Source organism: Oreochromis aureus, linkage group 3 (genome assembly GCF_013358895.1).
Source record: "Oreochromis aureus strain Israel breed Guangdong linkage group 3, ZZ_aureus, whole genome shotgun sequence".
In the NCBI taxonomy this organism is placed as follows: Eukaryota; Metazoa; Chordata; class Actinopteri; order Cichliformes; family Cichlidae; genus Oreochromis; species Oreochromis aureus.
In genome coordinates, this window is record NC_052944.1 from 80,330,619 (window position 1) to 80,357,419 (window position 26,801).

The 26,801-nt window shown below is 43.7% G+C and overlaps 1 protein-coding gene across 1 annotated transcript; it reads left to right on the forward strand.

The window, feature by feature from the left end:
- Nucleotides 1-249: 249 nt before the first annotated feature.
- LOC120437681 (T-cell surface glycoprotein CD4-like) lies at nt 250-26,601 on the forward strand. Its single transcript, XM_039608200.1, has 3 exons — nt 250-475; nt 24,938-24,971; nt 26,035-26,601. The coding sequence occupies exons 1-3, from the start codon at nt 341-343 to the stop codon at nt 26,379-26,381; spliced, it is 516 nt and encodes a 171-aa protein (XP_039464134.1). The 5' UTR covers nt 250-340; the 3' UTR covers nt 26,382-26,601.
- The last annotated feature ends 200 nt before the right edge of the window (nt 26,602-26,801 follow it).

The window sequence follows — 26,801 nt, forward strand, 5'->3', positions numbered from 1 at the left end:
ACTCCACTTTAAAACATTTAAATAGCTGCTGGATGTTCAGAGGTTCATCAAATCCAACATGACTAAAAACTCAAATGTCAAAGGAAATAAACAAAATATTTAAAGTCAATCATTCTGATCATAATTGTACTTTGACCTTTAACCTCTCTGCTCTGTGTTGTTTCCTCTTTCAGACCCAAAGATCATCACAGCTGAGTCTGGACAGGACGTCACTCTGACATGTCGAGCTCCAAACAACAACATCAGAGATGTAGAGTGGAGCAGAGATGACTTGACATCAGACCATGTATTCTTGTACCAGGATGGTCACTTTCTTCTTGACAGCCAGCATCCATCTTTTATGAACAGAGTGGATCTGCAGGACAGACAGATGAAGGATGGAGACGTGTCTTTGATTCTGAAGGATGTGACGATTAATGACACTGGAAGATACGAGTGTCGTGTTGTCCAGAGAGTTGGAGGACCTATGACTCTAATCAGCATCACCAACCTGACTGTTGTTGATCCTCCAGGTGAGTGAGTAGAGTTGAGTGTGTGTGTGATCAGAGGTGAAGCTGCTTCCTGGTTGTTGATGTTTGTTTCTAAAGATGTTGTTGATGAGACTTTGTAGAAAGCAGCTGGTCTGAGTGATGTGATCAGAGTGCAGTAGATAATGTCTGACAGCAGTTTGAAGAGGAAATGGATTCTGTTCTGTTCTTCACTCATCACCTACCTGACAGCTGACACCTCACACCTGTTTCTCACCTGCAGGTCACACAGGAGGAGACACAGAGGATGGAGGGAAGAAGGAAGAAGGAAGAAGTGAAAAAGGAAGAAGGGAAGAAGGATGAGGGAAAGAAGGAAGAAGGGAAGAAGCATAAGTAAAAAATGAAGGAGCGAAGAAGGAAGAAGGAAAGAAGGAGGAAGGAAAGAAGGAACAAGGGAAGAAAGTTGAAGGGAAGAAGGAAGAAGGAAAGAAGGAACAAGGAAAGAAGGATGATGTGAAGAAGGAAGAAGGAAAGAAGGAACAAGGAAAGAAGGATGATGTGAAGAAGGAAGAAGGGAAGAAGGAAGAAGGAAAGAAGGATGAAAGGAAGAAACATGAACTTAAAACAGAAAATGGCAGAAAGGGTGAAGGGGAGAAGGATGAATCTATTGCACTGCAAGTTTTACCTCTGCTTCTTGTTGCTGCTGTTAGTGTTTTTTTCCTCATCTAAAAAAAAACAAAAGAAGCAGGGTCAAAAGAGGTCAAAGGTTCTGCTCATCTGGTCTCATTACTTCTTCAGTCTCAGCTCACTGCAGGTTTCCCCAACATGGAAAAAAGAGCTTTGTTATCCAACCCTGAAACACCACCAAGTTATTAGTTCATTTATGTGGAAGAAACCTGGGTGAAAGTCAAATCTCAGGATGTACCACATCAAATTCACCAGGGAGGATATGAAATATCTCAGAGGGGTCAAGAGCTGAACTCTGAGTCTCCTGCTGCTGATCCAGACTCTGTGTCTGTGAAGGTTCTCAGTCATCCAGGTCATCCTAGACTAAGGAGCTTGGAAAGAAAAGCGTCTGGACTTCTTGAGTTGCTTGAAGACGTTTCACCTCTCATCCGAGAAGCTTCTTCAGTTCTAAGGATCAGTGGTGGAGAGTCCCAGATTTAGACCTAGTGGGAGTTTCCCCCCCAAAGGGAGACAAAGGACCCCCTGATGATCCTCTACCTAATCACATGAGCCAAGGTGTGAAAGCGGGTGTGGGTCCTAATCAGCCAGAGTTTCGGGTGAGCTCATTGTGAAACCTGGCCCCACCCTATCATGTGATTTCCTGAGGTCAGATGGCCCAGGATGTGAGTGGGCGTTAAGGCGTCTGGGAAGGGATCTCAAAACTGGATTATAGATGGCTCTTTTAAAGGGAGAGGGAGAGTACCCAGCCACTGGTACAGATATGTAGACGACACCTGGGTCAAAATCCAAAGACAAGAAGTGGAATCCTTCACTGCGCACATTAACACCGTGGATAAAAACATCAAGTTCACCAGGGAAGACACAAAGGACAACTGCTTGCCTTTCCTGGACTGCGCTGTGCACATTGAAGAGAATGGCAACCTCAACATTGAAGTTTACCGGAAGCCCACACACATGGACCAGTACCTCCTCTTCGACTCCCATCACCCTCTGGAACACAAACTTGGAGTAATCAGGACCCTACACCACCGGGCAGAACTTGTTCCCTCTAAGCCTGAAGGGAAAAAGAAGGAACACACACATGTAAAGGAAGCACTTAAAACATGCGGTTATCCTAATTGGGCGTTTATAAAGTCAGCAAAGAGGCACAGAAAAGAAGATCAGACACCAGCAAGGGAGGATAAGAAGGACAGACGCAACAACATTGTCATCCCCTATGTAGCCGGTGTATCAGAGAAACTCAGGAGAGTTTTCTCCAAACACAACATCCCAGTGTACTTCAGACCCAGCAACACACTCAGACAGAAACTGGTTCACCCTAAAGACAAAACTCCTAAACACAAACTGAACAATGTGGTGTATGCTGTACAGTGCAGCGAGGAATGCCCAGACCTCTACATTGGAGAGACCAAACAGCCACTTCACAAGCGCATGGCACAACATAGAAGAGCCACCTCCACAGGACAAGACTCAGCAGTCCACCTGCATCTTAAGGATAAAGGTCACTCTTTCGAGGATGCCAATGTTCACATTTTGGACAGAGAGGACAGATGGTTTGAAAGAGGAGTGAAAGAAGCCATTTACGTCCACTGTGAGCGACCATCTTTGAACAGAGGCGGGGGTTTATGACACCAACTGTCTGCCATCTATAATCCAGTTTTGAGATCCCTTCCCAGACGCCTTAACGCCCACTCACACCCTGGGCCATCTGACCTCAGGAAATCACATGATAGGGTGGGGCCAGGCTTCACAATGAGCTCACCCGAAACTCTGGCTGATTAGGACCCACACCCGCTTTCACACCTTGGCTCATGTGATTAGGTAGAGGATCATCAGGGGGTCCTTTGTCCCCCTTTGGGGGGGAAACTCCCACTAGGTCTAAATCTGGGACTCTCCACCACTGATCCTTAGAACTGAAGAAGCTTCTCGGATGAGAGGTGAAACGTCTTCAAGCAACTCAAGAAGTCCAGACGCTTTTCTTTCCAACCTCCTTAATCCAGACTCTGTGTTGACACCAAAAGTGAAAAACATGTTGATCATCATCTTCAGACCTCCCAGCAGAACTGTGGGTCAAATGATCTGAAGACACACAGAAATGAACTTTCCTGTGCTGCCTGTCAGTGACTCTGAACTACAGTTTATTCATCTTCAGGATGTCGATTAACATAAAGTTTTACAAAGATGTATGAATTAGTGCTTTCAGCATTAATCTCTTTAAAATGACGTTAACACCATAACAGCATTGACGCAGCAAATCTCTGTTAGTGAGTTACCACGTATCACCTGCACAGTGTCAACGCTTTATGTAGCTAACTGCGTTAACGAGCTAACTGCGCTGACGCGTTGATGCTGTGCAGCCCCACCCACGAGGTGATCCATGGTAACTTGCTAATTGAGATTTGCCTCATGGCTCATGGTTCAGCTACAACTGAATGACGATCTGCAAGGTTGACATGGAGGTTTTTATTGAGAATTTAATTATTTTTTTGTGAAATTAAAATTTGATTCCAAGGAGACAAAGAAGTTTGGGTGGTTCAAGTCTTTTGCACAGTACTGTGTGATTTTTCATAATATAACAACAAAGTGTCTGCAAATCACAAACTTGCTTCAATTCTTTCAAACCATCCCAGCAGTTTATCAGTTACCACAACAACAGGAAGAAGAAAAGCACCTAAATTTGCCCAGAGACCTTAATTAAGGTTCCACCCAAGCATCCGCAAAGATAAACATCATATAAACAAAAAATTCCAGCAGCTATATTCAACGTCCTCAGATCTGATACATTAATTGTCTAGGAAACTTTTTAAAGCTTGGATCATTTTTGTTTTTTTGTTTAGTGTTTATGGGTCTTTATTTTCTTGTTCCTGATGTGAGTTCCTGTCATGGTACTTTATGTCTTTAGTTCTGTGCTCCCATTCAACAGTTCTTTAAAATGGTAAATGGTCTGTATTTATATAGTGCTTTACTAGTCCCTAAGGACCCCAAAGCGCTTTACATATCCAGTCATTCACACACACATTGGTGATGGCAAGCTACGTTGTAGCCACAGCCACCCTGGGGCGCACTGACAGAGGCGAGGCTGCCGGACACTGGCGCCACCGGGCCCTCTGACCACCACCAGTAGGCAACGGGTGAACCTTCCGGTTACAGGTTTGAACCACAGTGCCCCACAAGGTTCATAAGGTACATAAGAAGGTATATAATTCATATATTAACATTATGTACTGTGTGGAGTGGAACGGATAGAAAACCCAAAATGTAGACTCTCAGAATAATTCTCAACAGGCAGCTTAATGTCCGGCCATTAATGTTCCCAATCACTTTGTCTCTGCTACCATTAATGGAGGTGCCATTTGAGCACATTGACTTTAACATTTGTTCAATAAATGACGATCTAGCTTCATTAAGAGCTTTTATATAAAGCAGAAAACTATTTTTCCAGGCAAAATGGGAGCAGGCACAGTCTTTCAGGGGATGGGTATTTGAAGGGATGACAAGATAACAAAGGGGAAGCTGCAAAGAGACATGTAAGACTGCATCTCTGCTGCTCCATTCAAAATAGGATGGTTACCATCTCGTCTTACAAGACCAGATTTATCCCAGAAAGTGTCCCAACTTTCTATAAAGCCCACATCTTTTCTTGGAGGACTAAATAAACATCTCAAACACTGAGAAGGAAAGTGCAGCAGGGACAGGTATAGAGGCCATGTTTCTAATCAATCGGCTACGAGCTAAACTAAGCTAGCAGATCTCTGAAGACACAGTGAGTGAATCAAAAGAGGATGTAGGTGGCATAGAGCATGTGAAGATTAGACTAGGAAATAAGACATTATCTAAAAGATTTAACTAAAGTGGCAAAGCATATAACCTACACAAAAACACCACTGTGTGTTGTAAGAGATAGAGAAAGTGATACTCTACGACAGAGAGAGCAATCACCAAGTGATAGCACCAGCCCAAGCATACCAAGCCAAAATGTCTTGGTAAAGCATTAAGAGTTGTGCCCAGCTCATGAATAACAACCCCACACTATAATGCCCCGTTTACTGGCGAAGTGCTTAACGTCACTGCATCCAATGCTTTCTATCTCACATGCCGATCTAAGGCTTTTAATGCAGCTGCTCAGCCATTTCTCCTCCTAGAACAATGGGTTTTATTTTATTTTCTTCTTCTCTCTTAAAAAGTTTGTGTAAGAAAGGTTTCCTGTGTGAGAGGTACTATCTCAGGACATCACTGATCCCTCAGGGCTCACTCACTCGACCACGTTCACAGTCTGATCGCATTTTTCTGGTAAGAAGGGGTGAGAAACAGAGATTTTATCTAAACTAGAATTTTTAAAAAGCCATTACAATCATCTAACATGATGATACAAAGGCACATGTCAGGTGTGATCATTGGATTTACATAATGCAGGGATGTTTTTTTTATTCTCTACTATCGTTTGTGACACAAAGGAAAACAAAAACTGCTTGAAGATAGTCTGATTCTTAAATAGCCCTTTTCTGCTCTGAGCACTCAAAGTGTTTTGTCTAAAAAGCTTTGTCTAATCTACTTGCACCAACTTAAGTTATCATCTCAGCTTTCTATAAAGAGCTGATGATTCTTAAAATAATATAAAATAATTTCTGAATCCAAAGTGCTGAACAACCTTGAATGACACTAAAGCTTTTAACCAGTGTATATTTGTTATAATCAGTCATGTCCAAAACCAAATGAGTGTTATTATATATGGTTCAGTCACAAAACCAGATTATTCCTCATTAATTTAAGAAAATAAGAGTCCTGATTTTGACCTCTTACGTACAAATATTTTGGCATCATTATTTAAAGACTGGCTGCTCTCCAGTTTTCTTCATTTCTGCGTTTGCATTGGAGGACACTGGTCCAGCCCACCAACTGGGTCTCTCTCTCTGACTCTTAAGTGTGGAGTTACAAAGCTGTTCTCTCACTCAGGGACTTTCAGCTTCATCTGAACCTCAAAATGTCATATAGTCTAATCTGAAGCTCAGATTCGAATGTTAATACAGAAACACAGAAATGTCTGCTGGAACTGCATCACTCTGCTCCACTTTGTTTTTCAGCATCCTCATTTTCGTCTCTGCAGGTGAGATTAACTGTTAGAAATTGTTTATCTCTGAGGTAAATAACTGAAGAGAATCAGCCTGTTTACATGTTAATACATTTTGCATGTTTAGCATGAGGCTAAAATTCCCCCTCAGTGGGTCACTGGTGACCTGCTGGATGTTCAGAGGTTCATTAAATCCAACATGACTAAAAACTCAAATGTCGAAGGAAATAAGCAAAATATTTAAGGTCAGTCATTCTGAACATAATTGTACTTTGAGCTTTAACCTCTCTGCTCTGTGTTGTTTCCTCTTTCAGACCAAAAGATCATCACAGCTGAGTCTGGACAGGACGTCACTCTGACATGTCGAGCTCCAAACACCAACATCAGATCTGTACACTGGAGCAGAGCTGACCTGACAGATGGATATGTTCTTTTGTATCAGGATGGTCAGTTTGTTCCAGATCACCAGCATCCATCTTTTAAGAACCGGGTGGATCTGCAGGACAGACAGATGAAGGATGGAGACGTGTCTTTGATTCTGAACAATGTGAAGATTAATGACGCTGAAACATACATGTGCCGTGTTTTCATTGAAGAAACACGCTCATGGAAGAACAGCATCATCATCTACCTGACTGTTGTTGATCCTCCAGGTGAGTGAGTAGAGTTGAGTGTGTGTGTGATCAGAGGTGAAGCTGCTTCCTGGTTGTTGATGTTTGTTTGTTGTATGGATGAGCTGGTGGATGTCAGAGGCAGACAGATGTTTCTCCAGCTGTTGTCTTTGTGGCTGGTAGTCTAGAGTTGTAGAGCAGCATTGTTTGGGTAAGGTTAGAGCAGAAACAAAGACATTTATGAATCAGTCTCTTCTTCTCTTGCTCTCTAACTCGTCTGTAAACATGTGTGGGGAAACTCAATGTTAAAGCCTACAGCTGGAGGGGGAGGGGAGGGGTGAAGCTGGTGGTTGTGAGTCTGTGAAAGTGAATCCTGCCGGTGCCATAGCTGCTGAAAACGTACTTAGTGCAGACACAAAACGTCCATCAGCTTCAAAGTGTGTCAGAAAATTGTCCACATGATGACTGATGGATGAGAGAGGTCCCATTTTTGTTGTTGTGCACAAATCATTGACCAAAACTATTGTGACTGTAAATTTTTTATCTTTGACATTTTGCATAGATTCAACCCCAAAAGAACTGTGTTTTAGTGACAGGCTGCTAGCATGAAAGTGTCTTAAGATGCTTCATCCTTTGAGCTTGGAGTATTTTTATATTTGAAACAAATTCCTCTTTCAGCTACAAGGACTGAAACTGAGTGAAAAAGCAGCCAGTATCCAAAGAGAAGCTGCAGAAAGCTGCTGCTGTTTCTTAATATTTTATTTTGAAAAGAAGAAAGTGTTGTGATTTGATTCCAAGGAGACAAAGAAGTTAGGGGTGGCTCAAGACTTTTGCACAGTACTAGGTAATTTTTCATAAAAACAGGCATCACATGTGGTCAGAATGTCTGCAAAGCAAAAACTCCCCTCAATTCTTCCAAACCATCCCAACAGTTTATCAGTTACCACTGAAACAGGAAGAACAAAATTACTTAATTAAGGTTGCACACATCTGGAAAGACAAACATCATATAAACAAGAAATTCCTACGTCCTCAGATCTGATACATTAAGTGTTCCAGGAAACTCCTGTTTTTGTAGCGTGGATCACGTTTCTTTTTTTCTTTGTTAATTCTTTCTTGATATTTTGCTTTCAGTTATTTCTTAGTGTTTATGGGTCTTTATTTTCTTATTCCTGGTGGGAGTTCCTGTCATTGTATTTTATGCTCTTAGTTGCGCGCTTCCATTCAAGAGTTCTTTAGGTTTATGTTTTTTGGGTTCATGACTTAAATTTCATTTTGAGATGCTAGGTTTTCTGTTGAGCTGCATTGCCTTCTGCTTATCTGGTTTCCTTGAAGAGTTTCCTGTTGTTTAAGACTCTTTGACCTGCAGTGGTTTTGTACTTTGAGATTTCAGCTTTAAAGCTGCTCTTGGGTTTATGTTTTTTTCTGCTGGATCTTGCATTTAGGCTCCATCTTCTACCTACCAAACAATCCTTGATGAAAACTTGACTGAATTATTGAGACTTGAAATAAAACTGGAAATCGCTGATTTTCTTTCTTGTCCCTCCTTGAGGTCAGAATCTGGAAGATGTTTTAAACTCTCTGGTTTTCTGCATCCCCCCTTACTTTAGTGTTCCCGGTCAAAATTGACTGGTCCTTGTTAACTGCTCTTAAGTTATCACAAAAAACATTTCTCACCATCAAATTTTTATTCAACTTTCTTTAGCTGTGTCTCAAAGCAGTGTTTAACATGAATAAACACAATTAGGCATAAAATAACTGCAGTGAAAATACAAAAAGGCACTGAAAATGTCATGATCCTGGGCCATGGTGGCCCAGCATTCATAGTTTTCATGTTTTGGGTTTTGTTCTTTATTCATGCCGTGGTTTCTAGGTTGCTCTGCTAAGATGTCCCTTATTTGATTACCCCCTGTGTGCTCCTCTCTGTATCTATGAACCCTCGTCTCCCCTCGTGTTTTATTCCATGTTTCCCCAGCCCGCTATGCCTGTGCTCTCCCCATGCTCTCCTGTCTCTCTCTCCTCCTGTCTGCACCTCTGTACTTCCTGTTTTACTTTGACAGTCTCCCGTCAGTGTCGTGTTTCTCCTGCCATGTCTCGTTACGATTGTCAGCTGTGTTCCCCGTGTGCTCCCACTTCCCTTGTTAACCCTCTGTGTATTTATGTGCATGGGCGTTTATCAATATGCGTACTTGTGCGTACTTGCGTTCTCGTGTACTCGTGATACGTCATCAGTCGGAGACCAAGTACTGTTCCAATTCGAAGTACGCATCAAGCCGAGAACCGTTTTATCGAGCATGCACCGGTGTGGACTTGGGACAGCTATATATCCCAGAATGCATTTCGTCCAAAACGCAACAGCGGACTCCCGGCACATCGTTTTCACCCCCCCCAGTTCAGCTTCTGTCTCTGTGAGTTTTGCATTTCAGTCCTCATCTGCCTCCACACAGCCGGTTCATGACAGAAAATGAATTACAAAATGAACATGTAATGTAAAAAATAAATTGAAAACCAAAGACTAAACTCAACATGAAGCCTTGTGTGTATGTGTGAGTGTGCATGTGTGTTTTTGTGTGTGCATGTGCACATGAGTGGCATATTTGCAGCATCTTAGGCTTGTTTTGTTGTCTCTAGGGGCAAAGAGCTCTCAGCGCTTCCTTTTCAGCCCACTTGCTGGTTGGAGAGCAGTGGCTGGGGCTGAAGCTTGCACACTCCTAATCAGACTGGCTGGTGTGCGAGGAATGTGCTGCGCCATTGAATAAGAGGAGTCAAGTTTTCCCCAGCTTTGCTAGGAAAAGTCTCCTTTTGAAACTCTTCCCCTGATTCCAGGTTTGGTCGATGGCTGTCCACACCATCAAGGATGTTGTGGAACAGTACCACAGGTCAACAGGCTGTCATTAACAGCTGTATGTGCCAGTAAGCTGCAATAAAGAGAACAATAAATAAGAGATTAGGAACAATATTTAGTCTGTCGTACACAAAATGCTATGATACACATAAATAAAAATAAAATAAATGCATGACTGATGAAACTTTACCTTTTCAAGGTAGTCAGCGCCTCCTTTGTTCTTGTTGTAGTCCTGGATCATAAGGGGCTTCCTGTCCTCTGTGGTGCCAAAAGTGGCATCTTTGTGTAGCGTGCTCATCAGGATTTCATTTCTATTCTTCTTGGGAACTTATGACACAAGAGTGAGAGTGTGTCTCTTCCTCTGGTTAATACCAGCGCAGGGGGAAGTTCCGGCTTGTTCTTCCTCACTGTCCCTACGATGGTGAGCTGTCTTTTCAGCAGCTCCTGACCAAGAGCATATGATGCATGCCCTGGGTTTTTTTTTGGCCCTTCCAGTACTGGGTTTCCCCACGTATACCTGCATATACCTGCGCTCATCAACTGCCACTTCAGGGCCTGGATTGTACATAACTGGTAGACGCTCCACCAGTGGCCAATTCGATGGGTTGTATACTGGGTGTTGTTCAGTGGCCCATTCACTGAACAACCCATTCAATGGGATACCCATTCATTTCCTATGGTGGTCACTTATGACCGGGAACACCACAGATGTAACAATGTTGATTAAAACACTCAAAATTCAGTGAAAGAGGTGATCATCAGTGTGATATGTTCAAGTGCATAGTGTGGAGGATGTCATAAGGCCTTAGGATGTAAGGATGCAAAACACAATATTGATGAGTGTTTTAAGTTCAAGTTAGGTTGGATCAGCAGCAGGAGGTTTTAAGTTCTAAACTGGTCAGATTTGACCCAAACACGACAGGAATATCCACCAGTGAACATTCAATCCGTTTTTTTAGGTAGAGGTGATTTTCTTCTTTGTTCATTTGATTTGTTTTCACAGATGAACCGGCCAACATTAAATCAAATGCTTTCTAATAACTCCACATGACATTTATCTGTAACCAGTAACTACTTGTTCCCAAAAGATCTCTGAAATGCTCAGAAACTTTCAATCCAGTTTTCAGGTCAAAGCAGCTTTGAGCAGTAATTAACACGATTCTGGTGAACAGCTGTTCAGGTTTAGGATGGAGCTCAGAATATCCTGGTCACACTAAGCAGCAGTGATGGGCAGTAACATGTTACAAGTAACACGTCTGCAAGTACTGACCTTACTTTGAGTTTGATTCCATAATAAGTTAAAAAAAAAAACAGCATCTGCTGTACAATGCGTGGGAAGAAAACTTCTTTTTACAGTGAAAAAAACCCCTAAACTTCTGAGCAAGCACAGAGTACGCTGCCACTGGAATGTGAAATTCACAGAAAAACTACCGAATCCCAAACACTGATACCAGGACAAACCTCCGCCTGCCCCACTCCTGCTAAAGAGGTGAAAATCGATTTAAGAACAACAAAACATGGTGCCGCTGAGTCTTTGATATTATTTATTTTCTGCTGTATTTTACTTCCATTTATTTGAAAGTGTGAGTGTAAACACAAAGAAATATGTTATTTTATGTCCTGGAATGTGCAGAAAATAGGTTTAAATGTTCATCAATTTCTTCAAATCAAAGACTGTTGTCCATAATTTAATTTGTGCTTGAGGCATAAAGTTAAAAGATTAAAACTAATGAAACAAATTTTAAAAAGAGGCTTTTAAGAAATGTAATTATATTTTATATAAGGGATTATGCATAAAAATAGAATTGGACTAAAGGTCTATTGCTTTATTATCTTTTCAGATTGTGTATCATGTTTTTTTTTAAAGTAACTAAGTAAATAATTACTTTTGAAAATAAGTTGTCAGTAAAGTTATGTGATTACTTTTTGTAGAAGTAATCAGTAATTAATTACTAATTACTGATTACAAGTAACTAGACCAACACTGCTGAGCAGTCACTGTTTGCTGATCTGGGCTGTTGTACATGGAGTGGTTACGGAAAGTCTGATAGCATCAGCATCACTGTGTCATATATCCTGTACCTTCCCACAACCTTGTGTGTCATGCATTAGTAATCCAGTTTTGAGATCCCTTCCCAGACGCCTAAACGCCCACTCACATCCTGGGCCATCTGACCTCAGGAAATCACATGGGGGCCAGGTTTCACAATGAGCTCACCCGAAACCCTGGCTGATTGTGACCCACACCCATTTTCACACCTTGGCTCATGTGATTAGGTAGAGGATCATAAGGGGGTCCTTTGTCCCTCTTTGGGGGGAAACTCCCAGCTTCTCGGATGAGAGGTGAAATGTCTTCATGCAACTGAAAGGAGTCCAGACGCTTTTCCTTTCAGTTTCTTTTCAGACTACAAATAGCATCTCAACATATGTATTGGGATGCTCTAGATGAGTAAGGCTGGTGTGAAGTGTAATTGAGACTGCATCCTCTGTTGATCTGTTCTTGCAGTAAGCAGACTGTAGGCTGTCCAGGTCAGCAGGGATGCAGCCCTTGTTGTGTGAAAGAACGAGTCTCTCAAAACACTTCATGATAATTGGTGTCAGAGTGACCGGGCGATAGCCATTCAGACATTTTACTGACTGTCTTTTAGGCACAGGAATGATGGTAGTTGATTTGAGGTATGTTGGGACTGCAGCCTGCTGCAGAGACAGATTGACGGCCAGGGCTGGACTGGGACAAAAAATCGTCCCGGGCATTTTGACTAGAAACCGGCCCACCAGGTATTATAGGAAAAATCATAAATCCTTTGAATGAAAACAAATGCTGTTGTCACAGTGATGTACACTGTCTTGTTGATATATATGTATCAATCTAATAAACTTAAACCTTCACCCTCCTCCCTATTCTGGTATTCTAAACAGTACCCAAAAGTAGACTGCTTGGTCGAATAAACCTCCTGAACTATCTTCAACACATGGTGAAAACCTGAAATTAAAACAGAGAAGACTAGAGGTGAGACATGATCATTACTGATTACTGATGACAGATTTAGATATATTTTCATGAACCATTCATTTGCCACATCAATAAACAGCATGGCAGGGCAAAATATTTTTTCTAACATGGCAACCTTTAAAAAGTGAAAGGAGACAGAAAGACAGGTGAGAAAGAAAAACTTAATTGACTTTTTGATGGCATTTCACACACAGTACTGGTACAGTATCTAGAAAATGTGGGAAAATACTGGCATCATATACAGTACTTAGCTACTTCTGAAGAAATTATGATGGGACCCTAAAAAAATTACCATGTACAATAATGCATTTCTATACATTTTACATCAGATAAAAACGTTTGTTGTGAGATTCAGATAATTATTTGTTAAAAGCGAGATATTTTAAATGAGAATAAGAAAGAAAAGTATTTCTTTGTGCCCCCTTCAAGTTACCAGCTGTCAGCTACTTAGACAAGGATCCTGGTGTTATTTGTCTCTCAGAAACAGTTCATAACTTCCCTTCAACTCATTTATGTCCTCGAAAAGGTAAACCTGCTTCTCCATCACCTGTTCAGCTCTGATGATTTAGTAAGGACATCTCCTGGTTTCAGCTGATACTAGAAATTAATATTAAATAAATTCTAACAACAGCTGATCAAGCTTAAACATGCTGATGTTGTTTAGCGCGACATCCGCTGGTTTCCTCTTTCTGGCGCAAAGTGGGCGATAAATAAACAAGAGAGAAAAGCCGATCAGCTGATCATTGATCAGTTTCATGATTGAAGTAAAAACAGGAGAGGGAGGGGAGAGAATGAGAGCAGAAGAGGTAGCTGTGCAGCAAAGACAATAACTCCAGTTTTGTGTCTTTTTTGTTGTAGCTGAAGTACGGGACAAACTGTGTTCCTTTTCACCTCAATACAAAACTGAATACGAGACCATTCCATTTTTTACGGGACAGTTGGAAACTCTAATAACTAACCGTATAAATAAAATAAGATAAAACAAGTTATGCTAGCTAGTACGCAGTACGAGTTATTGTAACTGACTGTAAAAAGTCAGCATAACGAAAATAAACTCCACCTAAACTTGGTTTATATCTGACCCAGATAGACTGCATGTTATAACTTCTTACCTGTTATTCAGTTCGCCTCGGGTCTCTGCTCCTCCTGCCTTTCTGTCATCCACCTGCCAGCGTGTTGCATCTGCTGGCCCCCATCACTTGCTAATGTTACTGAATCTGTGGAAGCTCCGCAATAGCCACCACCAAACAATTGAGTTATTTTTACACATCTCCCAGCATCTAGACAATCCACCACCTTTCAGGGTTTATACCGTTAAAAAATCACCAACGGCCCTCTGGGCAAATGCCCGGTATGCCCAATGGCCAGCTATGTTGATAGCGTTGGTAAACACCCCCGCCAGTTGGCACATGACTTCAGCATGCGTCCTGCAACCCTGTCTGGTCCTGCTGCTTTGCTGACATCGATCCTCCTCAGCGTGGATCTCACCTGATGGCATACAAAGACAGGTAACGGCTCCTCTATGGGTAATGGTGCTGTCTGGGTTCCCATGCTGTTGGAGCGACCATCAAAGCGGGCAAAGAACTGGTTCAGGGTGTCAGGAAGCGTGTCAACGAGGGACTGTTCCTATAGTCCGTTAGGGCTTTGATGCCTTTCCACATGCTACAGGGGTTGTTATTCTCAAAATGCCCCTCAATGCATCGCTGGTATCTGTGTTTTGCTGCTTTAATGCCCTCTTTGAGATATTTCCAAGCATTTCTATAAGCTAGCCTGTCCCCTGACCTGTAGACAGCGTTCTTCACATAATGATGTGGTCACAGTTTTTCCAAGTTAGAACAGTTGTTGAGTAAATGAAATTATAGAATGTTACAAAATATAACAACACATCTCTACATATACAAATATGCATCATGTGCTGTGTGAAATGGACAGGATAGAAAACCCAAAATGGTGACTCTCTGACAAAACTAAACTTAAGGCACAGCTTTATTGCTGGACTTAATACAAAAACAAAACTGGAACTAAAGAAGCAGGCAGAACATGCTTTTATACCTTTTTTATACTACTTTTACTGTTTTGTTTGATACGCTTTTATTCCCATGTGAAGCACTTTGAAATAACCTCCTCTTTTAAAAAGCGCTATATAAATAAATTTTACTTACTTACTTACTAACACACAGCCGTTGAACGAGGCAATGACAGAGGGAGACACAGACACTAAATACACGAGGTAATCAAGGCAACGAGGAAACACCTGGGGAACAGTGATGTATAATAATGTACAACCAGTGTTGGGTAAGTTACTTTAAATTAGTAACTTAGTTACATTACTAGTTACTTCTCTAAATAAGTAACTCAGTTACTTCAAGTTACTCGTTACTTTCAAAGTAACTAGTTACTAGGGAAAGTAACTTTGGTTTTACTCAGAATTCTCTTGTTAATGTGTTGCTTCCGTAACTGGATACCCAGCCAGACTGCCAGTCTTCTAGCTTGCTTACTTGCCACAAGTGCACTGTGCCACCTACCAATAGAAAGGAAAAAATAATGTGCACATTTCCACGAGAGAAATCCCACGCCTGGACCGTCGTTGACCGCCGCCATGATTCTAGCCTGCTTTTTACATCCAACACAAAAACTGCAGTCGTGGTGCTTTTGATTGTACTCAGAACTTGGAAATTCTGCCTTCTGAATAGGAAGATGTAGGTAACACCAGACTGCAGATGAGCTGCATACAGAGCTGGACTGGGACAAAAAAATCGTCCCAGGCATTTTGACTAGAGACCGGCCCACCATTATAGGAAAAATCATAAAGCCTTTGAATGAAAATAAACACTGTTGTGACAGTGATGTACACTGTTCTTATGGTATGTATGCATCAATCTATCAATTGTTTGTTGTAAGACTCAGATAACTATTTTTTTAAAAGCGAGACATTTTAAATGAGAATAATAAAGAAAAGTATTTCCTTGTGCCCCCCTTTGGTAAATGGTAAATGGACTTGTTCTTATATAGCGCTTTTCTACTCTTCTGAGCACTCAAAGCACTTTACACAACTTGCGCATTCACCCATTCGCACAAGCCCATTTTTCTAAGTGCTTTCTAAGTAACATTTACACACATTCATACTCCGATGGATGCAACGGAGAGCAATTTGGTGTTAGTATCTTGCCCAAGAATATTTGACATGCAGACTGCAAACTTTCCCTGTTAATGCCCTACCTGCCCCCCTGGCAACACTTTGCTAGACCCGCTCCTGCACAGTTACCAGCTGTCAGCTACGTAGAAAAGGATCCTGGTGTTATTTGTCTCTCAGAAACAGTCCAGACGCTTTTCTTTCCAAGCTCCTTAGTCTTACCGTATGAACAAAATAAAGTTCAGAATCAGTAACATAGCACCCACCCAGCTGTATAAAAACTCCGTCATGCTAGCTAGCACGCAGTACGAAAAAGTCAGCATACCGAAAATAAACTCCCCCTAAACCTAGCTGAATGACTTCCGACCGGTGGCACTGACGTCACATCTCATGAAGACTTTAGAGCGGCTCTTCCTCAACCTCCTCCGACCACAGGTACAACATGCCCAGGACCCACTACAGTTCGCATACAAGGCGGGTGTCAGAGTGGAGGATGCCATCCTGTACCTCCTGCATAGAGCTCACTCACACCTGGATGGGGGAAAAGGCACAGTCAGGATCCTGTTTCTTGACTTTTCCAGTGCCTTTAATACCATCCAGCCCTGTATGCTTCAGGAAAAACTGAACAGGATGCAGGTGGACCCCTGCCTGGTGGCTTGGATCTCCGACTACCTCACTGACAGACCACAGTACGTCAGGCTGAAGAACATCACGTCTGACACTGTGGTCAGCAGCACAGGAGCACCACAGGGAACTGTGCTGTCCCCTCTTCTCTTCACCCTGTACACCTCTGACGTCTGCTACAACTCTGAATTATGCCACATTCAGAAGTTTGTAGATGACACAGCCATCATGGGGTGTATCTGGGATGATCAGGAAGAGGAGTACAGAAGTCTGGTGAGGAAGTTTGTCGCATGGAGTCACACAAACCACCTGCAACTCAACACCTCAAAGACTAAGGAACTGGTCGTGGACTTCGGGAGGTCCAGAGAAGGTCCACTGCCGGTTCGAATAGAGGGGGAGGAGGTGGAGGTGGTCAACAAGTACAAGTACCTCGGGCTGTGGGTGGACAATAAACTGGACTGGTCATGCAACACAGAGCACCTGTATAAAAAAGCCCAAAGCCGACTGTACTTCCTCAGGAGGCTGAGGTCTTTTAACATCTGCAGGAAGCTCCTGAGGATGTTTTACCAGTCGGTGGTTGCTGGAGTGCTTTTCTATGCTGTAGTGTGCTGGGGGAGCAGCACAGCAAAGAAGGACTCATCCAGGCTGGGAGAAACTGATCAGGAAGGCAGGCTCTGTGGTTGGCATGAAGCTGGACACTCTGGTGTCAGTGGCAGAAAAAAGGACACTAAAAAAACTGCTGGACATTATGGACAATGCTGGGCATCCTCTGCACACGGCCATAAACAAACAGAGGAGTCTGTTCAGTGACAGGCTGCTTCTCCCAAAGACAAGAACCAACAGACTTAAAAACTCCTTTGTGCCTCCCTCTTCCTGCTCCACCACAATCACCCACACATGCAGGGGCTTGGGGTAGGGGTGTGTCACCAGGGTGCAGAGGAGGCATCCCCCCCCCCACCCCCCACCCCCCTCTGTCCCCTTCTGGCTGCCTCTGCCTCAATTTTATCTCACAACTTAGACATTCACATTACTCACACTCTCATAACACATACATATAGGATCTTGGGGGTGGGCACGCCACACAGAATCCAAATCACCATCAGGGTGTACACCTCACCCCTGGCGTCGTTGCCCACCTCTCAATTGTAAATACACGTAGACATTGAGGGCTATCAGGTTGGCTATGCACTTACCTGCTTTCTGGCAGGTAGCTCCATGCCCTCCTGGGTTTTAAATGCACCTTAGAACAAACGTACACCAACACTACATATGAGCGGGTGGAGGGAGGTTTGGAGTCTTCTCACACCCCCGTTCTCTGCGGCCTGTTGGAGCGGGGGGGCTAGGAGGAGGAGTTGGCCGTCCGACTGGGGTCTGGTATGTGGGGCCTCCCTGCTGCTGCGGAGTCGGGGCGGTCTGCTTCTCCCCACCTCAGGGAAAAGGGTAACACCACCTGGGTCTGGGTGCAGTTTCCCCCTCCATGGGCAAGGGTACCTAGACCCGGTTCTTAGAGTACGCTTGGGGAGTGTGATTGTGTACGGTGTCTCTTTACATCTGTCTCCACGTTGGTTGAGTGTGGAGTAATTGCATTTGAGAGCATGAGGGTGGGAATGGATGTTTGTATCTGCGTGTGCCTGTATGTTTGTGTCTATATGTCAGGTTGGGTATCAGACTCCACCTCTCTGGGGACATCTCAGGCCCTACAAGGTTTGGAGGCCCATCTCCCCCCACCACGTCCCCTGCCAGTGGCAGACGCCCTCAGACATCGGTGCGTTGGTGGTTCTTTGTGTCTGGGGATGGGCACCCAGGTACACACCAGCTCACTCCTTGCCGGCTGCTTATCCGGGCCTGGAGCCTGGGGCTCGTTCGGGCCACTTCGGAGGTGGATGTCTGGAGTTTTGATCTCCTCCATACCTGCTTCATGCCCTGAAGGACGGGGCAGTGGCCCCCCACACCCTCTAGCAGATCATTACATGAAGGAACCTTTTAAAAAACAAGCGCGTTCATGCTCACAGGTGTACACACAGGTGCTCACACACACAAACTACACCCTTTTTGGCTCCTACCTCAAAGCACACTGTGCGCTGTCGATCTTACAATAATGTTTAACATTTAATATTTACTGCCATATTCCCATATATCATTGTGATGTTGTTTATTCTATTACCCTCGTTTTCTTCTGCTTGTTTTCTTTTTTCTTTCTCAACAGGTGATCGATCGATCGATATATGTATTTTTTGTGTGCTTCCTCTGTTGGTTTTTGTTTTTTGCCCTTTTCCCCCGTCCCTCTTCTCAGCTGTTTTCCTTTCCCTCTTTCTTTCTCCCCTTTCTTTCCCCCAGTTAAGTCTGTCCCGTATTCAGCAAATGAAAAATAAAATAAACAATAAAAGGTGAATCAAATAGACCATTACGGCAAGGCTGGGATGGTCCGTTTGGTAAACTAAATTCGTTGGGCATCTTTCTTCGCCTTTAGACAATAATTCTGATGGCAAAAGAGCCAAACGGAACAGGCAAAAAAAAAAAAAACTCCTTTGTCCCACATGCCATCAGACTGTTTAACTCCTCTCTGGAGGGGAGAGGGAGGAGAAACAGGAGGACAAAGGAGGGGGGAACAACTAAACTGTAGTGCCTCTTCACTTCACTGTGCAATACCTTTTGTGCAATACTTTTGTTAATAGTCAACGGTGCAATAGACTTTAATACTTGAAGTGTGCAATTCACTTGTATTTTTATTTTTTATTCTTATTTATTCTATTTATCCCCTTCGTATTTTTTATCTATATATGTCTCTGTATTTATATGTGTATTTATATATATAATATTCTCCTCACGCTCTGTAACTTCTGTTGGTGTTGTGCTTTTTTTGGAAACCGAATTTCCCAGAGGAACCCACCCGAGGGATTAATAAAGTTCTATCTTATCTTATCTTATCTTAAACCTGGTTTATATCTGACTGATAGACTGCAGGTCATAACTTCTTACCTGAAGTTCAGTTCACCTGACACTCGGACCGGCGGCCGCCTCGTTTCTCTGCTCTCGCCTCCCTTTTCCTTCATCCACCTGCTGGCTTCCACCACTTGCTAATGTTATTGAATCTGTGGAAGCTCCGCGATATCCACCACACGAAGTAACGAGTATCGAGCCTATCTAAATCCCAGTAACGAGTAACGCGTTCCTGGTTTTGGCATAATAACTAGTTACCGTGCTCGTTACCACAATAATAACGTAGTTACTGTAACACGTTACTTAATAACGCGTTACAGTATGTTACAACACATTATGGCGCATGCTTCTGCTGTGAGGTCCAGCCTCTATGTACTTATGCAATTAATCACTGGACAGGTATGTTTATAAGTAATATCATATTAGGCCAATTTTCTTATACGTGTTTTTGACCGGGCTGCACAGTGGTTACCACTGTTGCCACACAGCAAGAAGGTCCTGAGTTCAATAATAATAATAATAATAATGCATTGGATGTATATAGCGCTTTTCAAGGCACCCAAAGCGCTTTACAATGACATTATTCATTCACGCTCACATTCACACACTGGTGGAGGCAAGCTACGGTTGTAGCCACAGCTGCCCTGGGGCAGACTGACAGAAGCGAGGCTGCCATATCGCACCATCGGCCCCTCTGGCCAACACCAGTAGGCGGTAGGGTAAAGTGTCTTGCCCAAGGACACAACGACCAGGACAGAGAGGCCAGGGATCGAACCAGCGACCTTCCGGTTACAGGTGCCCTTCCCAACCCCCTGAGCCACGGTCGCCCGTCACCATCAGGCCGGGAGTGGAGTTTGTGGAGTTTGCATGATGAACATGATTCCTGTGTTTGCATGGGTTTGTTCCCTCTGTGTATTCCAACTTCCTCTCATCGTCCAGTTTGTGAGGATAGCTTAGTCGATTAATCCAAATTGCCCATAGATGTGAGTGCGAATTCTCTGTCTCTATGCGTTAGCCTTGCGACAGACTGGCGAGCTGTCCAGGGTGTACCCCAACTCTCGCCCTATGACAGCTGGCATAGGCTCCAGCACCCCCTGCAACCCTGAAAAGGCTGAATGGATGGATGGTCATTTTTGACCTTAGGGTGGAATTGATTGTGAACTGGAGAGGGAGAATGCTTATGAACTTGTAAAGTAAAAACATGAGGTCCATTTAAGGTCATCCTGTTTGGTTTTCATTCAAGGAGAGAAGTTGTTCCACTGTGCAATGGCCGAGTCTGTTAATTTTCTTGGAGATAATTTCTCCTGCCTTATAGAAAATCCCCCCACATGGAACAGAAGAGGCTGGTAGAGATGCAGCTATATTTTAAATATATGTTTTTTTTATTAAATTAAATTTAAAGAGTGAATGGAAGTCTTTCTAAAGTTAAGTAATGATATTTAAATTATAAAAGGCAGATTTTTGTTTTTTTAAGACATTTTTCAGTTTTTCACATTTTCAGATAAAATAAACACACAAAATCTTTGTTTAATATCCATGCACCAACTTAAGTTATAATCTCAGTTTTATATTGTCACAGCCTGAGTCGCACAGGGGAGACAGACTCAGCGAAGCACCCAAAGGAGGTGTGTGAAGGAGACACGAGGCTGGGTGGACACTTAACATCTGTAATCCAGCTGTGACAGAGACCAAGAAGTGTAATGTGTGCGTCAGTGTTATGTGTTGTAGTGTCAGGAGTCAGTATACAGCTACAAAGCTTTTTGTTCAGTGTATACAAACAGCTGTAGCTCCATAAAGGCAGCATGCAGAGACTCACAGTGTCTTATAATGAGAGGCTGCTTTCTCTCACACATTATGTCAAAATCAAATCAAATCAAATCACTTTTATTGTCACATCACATGTGCAGGTACACTGGTACAGTACATGTGAGTGAAATTCTTGTGCGCGAGCTTCACAAGCAACAGAGGTGTGCAAAGTACAATAACATAAGAACAAGCAAATATAAGAATGGGTAAATCTGAGAATTATATGAATAAATATATGTACAATATAAGAGAGTATGCATATTACTGAATGTGTATACTAAATATGTATGTCTACGTGTGTATATGTGTGTGTGTGTGTATACATATTTTACAAATTAAATAGAGTAAAAATAAAATAAATATATAAAAAATACAGAGGTTGGTAGTTGGATATTGTTCAAAACAGTGGCATTAATGTACAGTTTGGAGTGCATAATGTTGAAGTTCCAGTAGTGAGGGTGAGGTGTCTATGACGTGTTCAGCAGTCTGATGGCCTGTTGGAAAAAGCTGTCTCTCAGTCTGCTGGTATGGGACCGGATGCTGCAGAACCTCCTTCCTGATGGAAGTAGTCTGAACAGTTTATGGCTGGGGTGACTGGAGTCCTTGACGATCCTCCCCGCTTTCCTCAGGCACCGCTTCCTGTAGATGTCCTGGAGGAAGGGAAGCTAACCTCCAATTATCCGTTCAGCACACCGCACCACTCTCTGGAGAGCTTTGCGGTTGTAAGCGGTGCTGTTGCCATACCAGGTGGTGATGCATCCAGTGAGGATGCTCTCAATGGCACAGCGATAGAAGGTCCTGAGGATGCGGGGGCTCATGCCGAATCTATTCAGTCTCCTGAGAAAGAAGAGGCGCTGCTGAACCTTCTTCACTGTTTTGTTTATGTGTCCTGACCACGTAAGATCCTCAGCCAGATGTACACCAAGGAAGCAGAAGCTGCTCACTCTCTCCACAGCAGCGCCGTTGATGGTGATGGGGGTGTGTACTCCTCTGCACCTCCGGAAGTCCACTATCAGCTCCTTTGTCTTTGCGACGTTGAGGGTGAGATGGTTGTCTTGACACCAGTGGGTCAGGGCGCTGACCTCCTCCCTGTAGGCCGTCTCATCACTGTTGGTGATAAGACTCACCACTTTAGTGTCATCCGCAAACTTCACAATGATGTTGGAGTTGTTAGTGGCCGTGCAGTCGTAGGTGTAAAGTGAGTACAGGAGAGGGCTCAGTACACACCCCTGTGGAGCACCAGTGTTCATTGTGATGGGGGATGAGGTGGTGCTGCCCAGTCTGACCACTTGGCGTCTGTCAGACAGGAAGTTAAGGATCAAGCTGCAGAGGGAGCTGCTCAGTCCTAGATCCTGCAGTTTCCTGTCCAGCTTTGAGGGAACGATGGTATTGAATGCTGAGCTGTAATCTACAAACGTGTCTCTCTTCTCCAGGTGTGACAGGGCAGCATGGAGTGTCAGGGCTATGGCATCATCAGTAGACCTGTTGTGGCGGTATGCGAATTGTAGAGGATCCAGTGAGTCGGGTAGTGCAGAGCAAACGAAGTCCCTGACCAGCTTCTCGAATCATTTGCTCACGATGGGGGTCAGGGCTACTGGTCGCCAGTCGTTCAATGAGGAGATGGTGGAGGATTTGGGTACAGGGACGATGGTGGCCATTTTGAAGCAGGCTGGGACTACAGACAGAGAGAGGGAAAGGTTGAAGATGTGTGTAAACACTCCAGCCAGCTGAGCCGCGCATGACTTGAGGACGTGGCCGGGAATCCCGTCCGGACCAGTAGCTTTGCGCGCGTTCACCTTCCTGAAACACTTCCGCACATCCTCCTCAGACACAGTGTGCGAACTGACATCATCTGTGGTGCGCACACTGTCCAGTCTCATGGTGTTCGCTGTGTCGAATCTAGCGTAGAATATGTTTAGATCCTCACACAGAGTGCGATTTTGTTTACAGTCTCCGAGGGTTGTCAAACTGTTACTCCACCCTGTCCCTGTACTCACGTTTGGCTGCTTTGATCATCTTCTGGAGTTGGTAATGTGCATGTTTGTAGTCCAATGTGTTCGCGGAGGCAAAAGCGGTGCTCCGTTCGGCGAGTTCCGTGCGAACATCTCTGTTAATCCAGGGTTTTTGATTTGGGAAGGATTTAACTGTTCTGGATGGGACGACATCTTCCACACATTTTCTGATAAATCCGCAGACTGAGTCTGTGTACTCATCGATGTCATTAGCAGCCACGTGAAACATCCGCGTGATCAAAACAGTCCCGCAGCGTAGACTCCGATTGGTCCGACCAACGATGCACCGCCCTCAGGGTTGGCGCTTCCTGTTTCAGCTTCTGCCTGTAGGTGGGCAGGAGCAGGATGGAGCGGTGATCTGATTGGCCGAATGGGGCGCGAGGGAGGGCTTTGTACGCAGCCCGGAAAGAGGTGTAGCAGTGGTCAAGTAGCCGGTCTCCACGAGTGTTGAAATGGATGTGTTGGTGGAGTTTTGGTGAAACTTTCTTCAGGTTTCCTTTGTTAAAGTCCCCGGTCATGATAAATGCCGCCTCTGGGTGTGCGGTTTCCTCACTGCTGATCGCGCTGTACAGTTCCCTGAGTGCTCGGTCAGTGTCGGCTTGTGGGGGAATGTAAACAGCCGTAATAATCACTGCTGTAAATTCCCTCGGTAGCCAGAATGGCCGGCACTTAACCATCAGGTACTCCAGGTCCGGTGAGCAGAAGGATTTGACCGGGTGCACGTTCGCATAATCAAACCAGCTGTTGTTGATCATGAAACACACACCACCACCTCTGCTTTTCCCAGTAAGCTCCTGTGACCTGTCCGCGCGGTGCACGGAGAACCCCAGTAGTTGTATTGCGGAGTCCGGTACCTTGTCCGATAGCCAGGTTTCTGTGAGGCAGATCACGGAGCAGTCACGCATCTCTCGCTGGAATGAGATCCGTGCCCGAAGCTCGCACAGCTTGTTCTCCAGAGACTGCACATTAGCCAGTAATAAACTGGGTAACGGTGGTCTGTTGGTAAGCCTTCTCAGTCGAATCAGAACGCCAGATCTTCTCCCTCTGCGTCAGCGTTTGCGGCCTCCAGGGCCAGAGAACAAAGGCGTCTCAGGTGAGATGAATGGGGGGTCTGCAAACAGAGGGTCCGTGTTGCAAAACTTGAACTCCGGAAAGTGATGAGAAAGTCCATCTCTTATGTCCAGTAAGGTTTGTCGGTAGTCTTGTAGTTTCTTGTAGTTTCTGAAACTTTGCATGTTTAGCATGAGGCTAAAATTCACTGGTGACCTGCTGGATGTTCAGAGGTTCATTAAATCCAACATGACTAAAAACTCAAATGTCAAAGGAAATAAACAAAATATTTAATGTCAATCATTCTGATCATAATTGTACTTTGACCTTTAACCTCTCTGCTCTGTGTTGTTTCCTCTTTCAGAGCAGAAAAAAATCACAGCTGAGTCTGGACAGGACGTCACTCTGACATGTCGAGCTCCAAACAACAACATCAAATCTGTACATTGGAGCAGAGCTGACCTGACAGATGAATATGTGCTTTTTTACCAAAAAGGACAGTTTGTTCCAGAGTACCAGCATCCATCTTTTAAGAACCGGGTGGATCTGCAGGACAGACAGATGAAGGATGGAGACGTGTCTTTGATTCTGAAGGATGTGACGAATAATGATGCTGGAACATACGAGTGTCGTGTTGTTAGCAGAACAAAGCACGGGAGGAGAGACGTCAGTACTGAACCCATCAGCATCATCCACCTTCATGTTGTTCCTCCAGGTGAGTGAGTAGAGTTGAGTGTGTGTGTGATCAGAGCTGAAGCTGCTTCCTGGTTGTTGATGTTTGTTTATTGTATGGATGAGCTGGTTGAAGTGGTCACATGACTGCATCAAATGACCTAAATGTGTCATTGTTTTCAATTGTTTTCGTCATTGTTTTCGTTTTCAATCGAAAATGTGTAAGTGTGGACGTAGCCTTAGAGACCAAAGGTTGGATCAGAGCAGCTGAAAGGACACATCTATGAATGCAGGCAGAGACTTTCTCACAACCTCACACTTCATCTGATCAGGTTTAGACTCAGGTTCTCTGTTAGTCACTGAGATTACAGATTCACACATTTATAATAATGTAGATCAGCAGTGACAATAACACACAAACGTCTGCAGTAACTGTGTCAGTCTGCTCCACTTTGCTGTTTGTGTCGCCAGGTCAGATGAAGCTGTTAGAAACCAGAAGTTCAGAAGAATTATTTTCATATTGATTCAGTTTGTCTGTGTGTGTGAAGGCATCATCAGGGTAGATGGAGTCTGTGTGAGCTCAATGTCTCTCACTGTAATCTAGAGCTGGGCGATGAAATGATGAAGCTCATTATTGAGAAATAACTTTTCCTCAGTAGAAACAAGAAACATGCTCAATAGAAAGTCAATAGAATTTATTCCCTCTTTGTTTTGACAGGTAACATTAGAGTTCAGTAACAATGAAAATAGCATCACTCTAAACCAATCACATGGCAGGAACAGAGTTCGAGTCACATCAGGTTAGACTGAAGCTGAGTGTAGGAGGAGCAGCGACAACTGCACATGTGCAGATGCTGCTGCAGTCACACACACCAGTGTGACAGGAGTGTGAGAGAGATTAAAGAGAAAGAGACAACAGAGCATGCTATGAAGACTTGACTTTAAAACATTTAAATAGCTGCTCGATGTTCAGAGCTTCATTAAACCCAACATGACAGAAAACTCAAATGTCAACAGAAATAAACAAAATATTTAAAGTCAATCATTCTGATAATCATTGTACTTTGACGTTTAACCTCTCTGCTCTGTGTTGTTTCTTCTTTCAGAGAAGAAAACCATCAAAGTTAAGTCTGGACAGGACGTCACTCTGACATGTCGAGCTTCAAACAACAAGATCAAATCTGTACATTGGAGCAGAGCTGACCTGACAGATGGATATGTTCTTTTGTATCAGGATGGTCAGTTTGTTCCAGATCACCAGCATCCATCTTTTAAGAACCGGGTGGATCTGCAGGACAGACAGATGAAGGATGGAGACGTGTCTTTGATTCTGAACAATGTGAAGATTAATGATGCTGGAACATACGAGTGTCGTGTTTTCATTGAAGAAACTCGCTCATGGAAGAACAGCATCATCATCCACCTGACTGTTGTTGATCCTCCAGGTGAGTGAGTAGAGTTGAGTGTGTGTGTGATCAGAGGTGAAGCTGCTTCCTGGTTGTTGATGTGTGTTTGTTGTATGGATGAGCTGGTGGATGTCAGAGGTAGACAGATGTTTCTCCAGCTGTTGTCTTTGTGGCTGGTAGTCTAGAGTTGTAGAGCAGCATTGTTTGGGTAAGGTTAGAGCAGAAACAAAGACATTTATGAATCAGTCTCTTCTTCTCTTGCTCTCTAACTCGTCTATAAACATGTGTGGGGAAACTCAATGCACCCGCAGGAGGCACCTTTAGGGTCGGGTGCAATGTGTGCCACGTGGCAGCTATGAGTGGAGGCCCCTTGCAGACCAATCCCTGGCTAATTAGACTAGCAATTGGGACATGGAATCTCACCTCTCTGTTAGGGAAGGAGCCTTTATTAGTGCATGAGGTCGAGA

Coding starts and splice junctions, on each gene's coding strand:
- LOC120437681 (XM_039608200.1), top strand. CDS start 341: ATGAACAGAGTGGATCTGCAGGACAGACAGATGAAGGATGGAGACGTG. Junction 476..24,937: donor TTGGAGGACCTATGACTCTA/ATCAGCATCACC, acceptor AGTACTGAACCC/ATCAGCATCATCCACCTTCA. Junction 24,972..26,034: donor CCTTCATGTTGTTCCTCCAG/GTGAGTGAGTAG, acceptor TTCTTCTTTCAG/AGAAGAAAACCATCAAAGTT.